The sequence below is a fragment of the Mesitornis unicolor genome, unplaced genomic scaffold (assembly GCF_000695765.1).
Source record: "Mesitornis unicolor isolate BGI_N332 unplaced genomic scaffold, ASM69576v1 scaffold1995, whole genome shotgun sequence".
Lineage (NCBI taxonomy): Eukaryota > Metazoa > Chordata > Aves > Mesitornithiformes > Mesitornithidae > Mesitornis > Mesitornis unicolor.
The window spans coordinates 3,489-9,953 of record NW_010187300.1 but is presented as its reverse complement, the minus strand read 5'-3'; the positions used below and the strand labels follow the sequence as shown (position 1 = coordinate 9,953).

The following is a 6,465-nucleotide window of genomic DNA, read 5'->3' as shown; positions in this document are numbered from 1 at the left end:
CCCCTTCCTCCCCCTTCCCTTAAGAAAAAAAAATTAACCGGAAAAGCTGCCGCACTGCTCTGTACCTCTGCATTGCTGCACTTTCTACAGTGAAGCAACTTAGGACAGACTTTATCAGGCTTATTTTTAAGTCAAAACTCAACAGAAGCTGCTATGAGAATCCATAAGTGAGAGGGAGAATTACCTGATTTTCAACTCTTTTTCCGCTCCGATCAGAAAAAACTGGTAAGCCACGTAAAAACTCTGTTGGGCTACAGTTTGCTGCTGCTTCGTCTTACCGGTGTTTCTCAACGTTCAGCCAGACTTTGGTTTTAAGCAATGGTTTTGTGCTATGATGTGGAATTTGAACCTGTTTTCCAGATCTTTCTCCTGCTTCCTACACGGTATCACATGATTCCTTAGCGTGAGAGCCGTTGGTTTCCATAACCCAGCGGTGGTTTTTTCCCTTCCTTAGATTCCAGAGCTCCTTCAGGAGTTAATTGTACAGAAAATAGAATTTAGTTTTTCAGTGCTTTTTGGGTATTAAGAAAGAAGAGGGTGGAAAGCTTTGGTGTAAGTGAGGAAAAGTTGCTTAGCAGTACAATTCAGGGCTGTCATTTTCAATTCCAGGAGTTGAAAAAAGCCATAGCATAAAGAGTGTATGGGGTTTTTTCCTTTTTTTTCCTCGTGAAGATAGTCCCTTGCATAACTAGCAGAATCTGATTGGTGCACATTAAGATCAACGACTTTGTTTCTCTGTTTATTAACACTTGCAGAGCTGTTGCGCAGCCACTGGTACCTGTATTGGGGAAACATAGCGTACAAGCAAGAACCTTACAGCCTCAGTGGCGAAAATTTTTTCATGTCAGAGACCGAGAACTCTTGCAGTCGTTTATGTCATCCCGTCTTCTCCAGACAGAAGATACCAAAAAACTGCAATCAAAGATCTCTTCATCTTATTGATAAAGCTACTAATAAGGCAAAATGTCTGTCAACGTCAACCGCGGTGTTTCAGATCAGTTCTATCGCTACAAAATGCCCCGTCTGATTGCCAAGGTAACTTACTACTAGTGGTAAGTAGGTAGTAGTTTATGATAAAGGAGGAAGGAGAGGTGTGGGGTGATGGTAGTGTTGGGCCAGTTGGAGGGCAAGGAGGAAGTCTGCTGCTTTCTGCCCAACTGTGTACACGTTATCTCTTATAAAACCCTTCACAGCAGAACTTTGCTGTAGCGAAACGGGGAATACGCAGTAGTTACTAAATCTTACAAAACACTTCTTTTTTCTTTAGGTGGAGGGCAAAGGAAATGGAATAAAGACAGTTATAGTCAACATGGTTGACGTTGCAAAGGCGCTTAATCGGCCTCCAACGTGTAAGTGCCTTTTTCTAGTGCTTTTGTGTTTGAAGCGGTAGTGTTCAGTTGCTAATAAAGCATTCTTACCATTCTTTTGAGATTTGTAAGAAAGAAATGTGGTTATCTCAGGTTGAAATAGTTAACAGAGAGAAGCAATGGCATGTTTGCTTGCTGTCAGATATCACAGTGAAGATACGAGGGTAGCGATGCTATTGTACTTTCTTTACAGATCCTACCAAATTTTTTGGTTGTGAGCTGGGAGCACAGACCCAGTTTGATGTTAAGAATGACCGTTACATTGTCAATGGATCTCATGAGGCGAATAAGCTGCAAGACATGTTGGATGGATTCATTAAAAAATTTGTTCTCTGTCCTGAGTGTGAGAATCCTGAAACTGATCTGGTGAGTGCTCTCTGTGTTAATGGCAGTGCTGTGGAAATGCTTTATTGATGTTATGGAAGGGTTTTGAAGTTAGTTGGTGACTCAGATGTGTATGAAGGGAAAATGCACGTTGTGCCCACACCTCCTTTATGAAGGTTTTACATTTCTAACAGCTCAAAACTTCTGAGCTAAATTGCTGGTTCTGAACTGGCTCTGTTGAGGGTGATGTGAAGTATTTAAACTTTTGCTTAATTCCATGGAAGTGATAATGTAAAGATCAGGTTTAGGCTTCAATGCATAATTGTTCTGTAAGGGAGATCTTCATTAGGGCTTGTTCTTCTTTTGCAGCATGTCAATCCTAAGAAACAAACTATAGGTAACTCTTGCAAAGCCTGTGGTTATCGAGGCATGCTTGACACAAACCATAAACTCTGCACGTTCATTCTCAAAAACCCACCTGGTAAGTGTCTTTCCATATTTGATGGGGGTAAGGGGAGCTTCCTCTAGTGTGAGCGCTGTTAATGAAGTAGGAAAACAAACAGCTCCCGTGTAATTAAAGGGTAAAAAGGCTGCAGCATACTCCTAGAGTGTGTTTGTGAGTCAGGATGTAGTAACTGTGTTCAGCAGTTTCAGTGTGAGCACTCTCTTCCCTTATGATGCTGTATCCTTCCCGAGTAGAAGTCTTTGAAGTGTTGGATTTGCCCATGCAGGACAAAATCTAGGAGGGGGAGAGCTGGCCAACAGGAGCTCAGTGCAGCTTTGCCTTTAAGTCAGTGTGAAGTACAAGGGTAGGAAGTAAACACAGTAGTAAATGTAACTGTAAGTTACTTGTTCTGTGCAAGCAACACTCTGTGGTAAGCATTTAGTTGCCTGCTGCAATTTAAGCTTGCTAGAATAGAAAAGTCTAACCTATTCCAGGGGTCTCTGCCTTGTGAGGTCACCTGTTATATAGACTTGGACAACTTTGTATTTCAGTTGAAAATGAGACTTTGACAGGAAGCAGAGGTTACCCCAGCAGATGTACATTTGCCCTAAGTGTGTTTGGGGAGGGACACTGCAGAACCTGCTGCTGAAAAAAATGCATAAATAAGATAAAAACCCATAGAAATACAAATCACATAAACCCAGTTGGGGATTTGGCAGAGGTGTCAAGTTCATGGAATAAAATGTGAAATTTTACTTGCAGAAAGTGGTGATGCTGGTACAGGAAAGAAAGAAAAGGAGAAGAAGAATAGAAAAGGCAAGGACAAAGAGAATGGTTCTGTGTCCAGCAATGAGACACTTCCACCCCCACCACCAGAGGAGATCTCTCCTCCACAGGTTGTGGTAAGTAGAAGGAACGTGGGGAGATGAGGGGGTGTGGTGTCTTGCTCTGATTTTAAGCCTTTTAACTTTTTAAATCAAAAGTTTGATTCCTCGCAAGTCATCACTGCCCCAAAAGTTCTTGCTGGAGTAGAAGTATCCCTGTGTCTCCCACAGCAGCTTCGTTAACTCTTCAGTAACAGTGTGTGTGCCTCTTGCTCAGTGAGAGCTGTGTAACCTTTACAGTCCAGGTCTGTGGACCTGTCTTATTTTGTGGGTGTCCTACATGGGGTGATGAAACTGCACTTTGAGTAACCCTGCAGATGGCTACAAACTCTGACCATCGCCTTTTCCCTACCTCTGCCCTTTCTCAGTCATCTTTGATTTCCAAATCATAGGGTAACCCTCTTTAGGGAAAAATCAAAAGTACTTATTTATAAAAATGCTCTCAAGTCTGTATCTAGAAACACCACTTGCCTATTGCTAAGCTTGTAGTGACATTGCATGAACCTGTTGGCTTGGTTTTGTGTTTTAGGAAGAGGAGGATGATGATGACTGGGGTGAAGACACAACAGAAGAAGCCCAGAGGCGTAGAATGGATGAAATCAGTGACCATGCGAAGAACCTCACACTTAGTGAAGACCTGGAAAGAACAGTGGAGGAGAGGGTCAACATACTGTTTGATTTTGTGAAGGTGAGTGGTGGTTGCTTGGTAGCAGCTCTGCTGTAGGTGTATAAACCTTGGTAAGGAGACTGAGCCCACGCTGCTTAAACCTCTGCCCAAGTCTGGTCCCACCACTGGTAGGGAAGGTGTGATAGGGCATTGATGGAGACCTCAGCAGCTCTGAAGTGTTTGTCTGTTCCTGTCTTTGCAGAAAAAGAAGGAAGAAGGTGTCATTGATTCTTCTGACAAAGACATTGTAGCAGAAGCAGAGAGACTGGATGTGAAGGCCATGGGCCCGCTGGTTCTCACTGAAGTCCTTTTTGACGAAAAGATTCGTGAACAGATCAGGAAATACAGGCGCCACTTCCTTCGTGTAAGCAGTCCCTTCTCTTGCACCCAGGGTGGCAGCTGTTGGGTGGGCTTTTTGTAGCAGCTCCTTCACTCAGCTCTGGGTTGCTTGGTGCTGTGGGGAAGAAGGGGTTTTGTACTTCCTTGGTTTTAAACCTTAGCTGAGGAGAGCTGCTAGGGGGAATAGTACGAGCTGTTGGAAACTCGCTCTCCGAGTCAAGATCACAAGCAGCAGCTCTTTCTGGAGAGGAAAAAAAAGGCTAATTTAATTGTTTTTTTGCTTTTATCACAACTCTAGTTCTGCCACAATAACAAGAAAGCTCAGCGGTACCTTCTCCATGGTTTTGAGTGTGTGGTAGCCATGCATCAGTCTCAGCTTATTTCTAAAATACCACATATTTTGAAGGAAATGTACGATGCAGATCTTCTGGAAGAAGAAGTCATCCTTGGCTGGGCAGAAAAGGTGAGGGGTGTATTTTACGTAGTGTAGCGTGCAGGGTCTGGTTTATTTGGGTGTGATCTCATGTGTGCATTTGGGTCTTTTCAGGCCTCAAAGAAATACGTTTCAAAGGAGCTTGCCAAAGAAATCCGTGTCAAAGCAGAACCATTTATCAAATGGCTGAAGGAAGCTGAAGAAGAATCTTCCGGTAATGAAGAAGAGGATGAAGATGAAAACATAGAGGTAGGAGAGGCTCGCTTTGAACAGATCCAGGGTTGCACTGTTCCTGCATGCCTGTCTTGGTGCACTGCAAAATCGTTTACTCTGTGTATTACTGTGCCTGTCGGGACAGGAACGCCTCCTTCCTTGTGCTTTGCCGGTGTGTTTGCTATGTGTAGTCACCTGTCCATGTAAAGCTGTTGTCACAACAGTAGAGGTGCATCATAGCGGCCAAAAACCGTCACTGGAGCGACACAAACAGCCTCTTGCACAGTGTTAATGTGTACGGTGGAAGGTTGACGAGAGGTGGTGTGCATAAAGCCTTGTGTTTTAGAAGAGTCAATGTGTGTTGGTTAAAAAAGCTGATAAAAGAACAAACAATGGTTTTCCTCGTGGTTTAGGCCTTGGTAAAGTCTGTCTGCTTCACTCTGCTCACTGTAGCTGGGATTCTTTGACACGTGGGCTGTTTGTTTTAGGCCTTGGTAAAGTCTGTCTGCTTCACTCAGCTCACTGTAGCTGGGATTCTTTGACATGTGGGCTGTTTGTCCTCTTCCCAGTAGTACCTGCTCTTGTTCGTGGATATAGGAGAGCCTGTTTCCTGCAGACACCAAGGGCAGCTGTTGGGTGTAGTTGTAGTTCATGTTACAGCAGCGCTGTCAGGTGCTGTGCAGCACACATGAGAGCAGGGAGCAGTGGGTTAACGGCGCATGGCCGCAGGCAGGAGAGCTGTGCAGGGGACAGGTGTTCAAGTTACTCGGTGCCATGGTAAATACTGTGTGTGTGTCTGCAGGTGGTGTATTCTACGACTGCCAGTGTCCCTAAAGTTGAAACTGTGAAGCCTGCAAACAGCAAAGACGACGACATCGACATTGACGCCATTTAAAGCGACGCAGCAAAGCTTCCAGCGCAACGATGCGAACTTCTCCGCGTTTTCTGCCAGGAGTGTGACTTGTACGTGCACAGGCTGAAACGGCTTCACATCCTGCTACTCTTTGTACTCTCAAATGTATCTTTTTACTGTGACTGGTCTTGTGTAACTAAGCCTAATACCGAGGAGTCAGCACGTGGGTGAACTGATCTAGTTTGCAACTGGCATGTTCTATTTTGTTTTTCTAACTTGTGTTGGACACGTACTTGGAGCACATTTATACAGTTGTGGAAATAAAGGATTTGGTTTTGGTCAATCTTCACTTGTGGCTCTGACCTCCCTTATTTCTTTTCCAAGTAAGTATTGGCACAAGTTGATGAAACGAAGTTTGAGACAAAATTACAAAAATCTAATGAGTGAGACCAAACAAGCTTTGTCTTAGAGGCTGCTGTAGCAGAGGAGATTTGAACCCTGGGCCAGCAGCCAGTGTTGGGTCAGCCACAGCGTATGGATGCTGGCTTCTTGAAGCAGAAGGCAACTAGATTCTGATCTTTGAGGCTTTTTCCAACAAAAACTTCCACAAGCCTGGTTTGAGTTGGTTTTGTTGGTTTTCTTGTCCTTCACCACCTTTTGCTCTGGAAAGCCAGGACTGGCAACAGACTGACAATGTTCAGGGGTTTTTTGTTGTTGCTGTGAGCTGCAGTATTAAAAGCTTTGAGCGTTCAAGGTTCTGGTGCAGTGCGCTGCTTCTTTCTAGTCAAGTTGCTTTAGCAGAAGCTGCGTTTTGTTGTTACACCAGCAGTGACTCGAGCTGCCCGCTTTCCTTTCCAAAACAGCAGGGTCCAGGTCTGTGAATGTGCTGTTGGGTTGCAGGTGGCCCTGGCATCAGATGTCACTTGGCACTCGGATGTGG

The 6,465-nt window shown here is 44.4% G+C and overlaps 1 protein-coding gene across 1 annotated transcript; it reads left to right on the top strand.

Annotated features, from left to right (window-relative positions):
- The first annotated feature begins 692 nt into the window (after positions 1-692).
- Positions 693-5,874, top strand: EIF5 (eukaryotic translation initiation factor 5). The gene is made up of 10 exons (XM_010185375.1): positions 693-1,035; positions 1,268-1,349; positions 1,561-1,733; positions 2,061-2,172; positions 2,899-3,038; positions 3,550-3,708; positions 3,890-4,051; positions 4,325-4,489; positions 4,574-4,708; positions 5,475-5,874. The coding sequence occupies exons 1-10, from the start codon at positions 964-966 to the stop codon at positions 5,565-5,567; spliced, it is 1,293 nt and encodes a 430-aa protein (XP_010183677.1). The 5' UTR covers positions 693-963; the 3' UTR covers positions 5,568-5,874.
- Positions 5,875-6,465: the final 591 nt, after the last annotated feature.

Bases quoted from the DNA above. Each gene is read 5' to 3' on its own strand.
- EIF5 (XM_010185375.1), top strand. From the start codon at position 964: ATGTCTGTCAACGTCAACCGCGGTGTTTCAGATCAGTTCTATCGCTAC. The intron at 2,173-2,898 runs GTAAGTGTCTTT...TTTTACTTGCAG, and splicing joins CATTCTCAAAAACCCACCTG to AAAGTGGTGATGCTGGTACA. The intron at 4,490-4,573 runs GTGAGGGGTGTA...GGGTCTTTTCAG, and splicing joins TCCTTGGCTGGGCAGAAAAG to GCCTCAAAGAAATACGTTTC.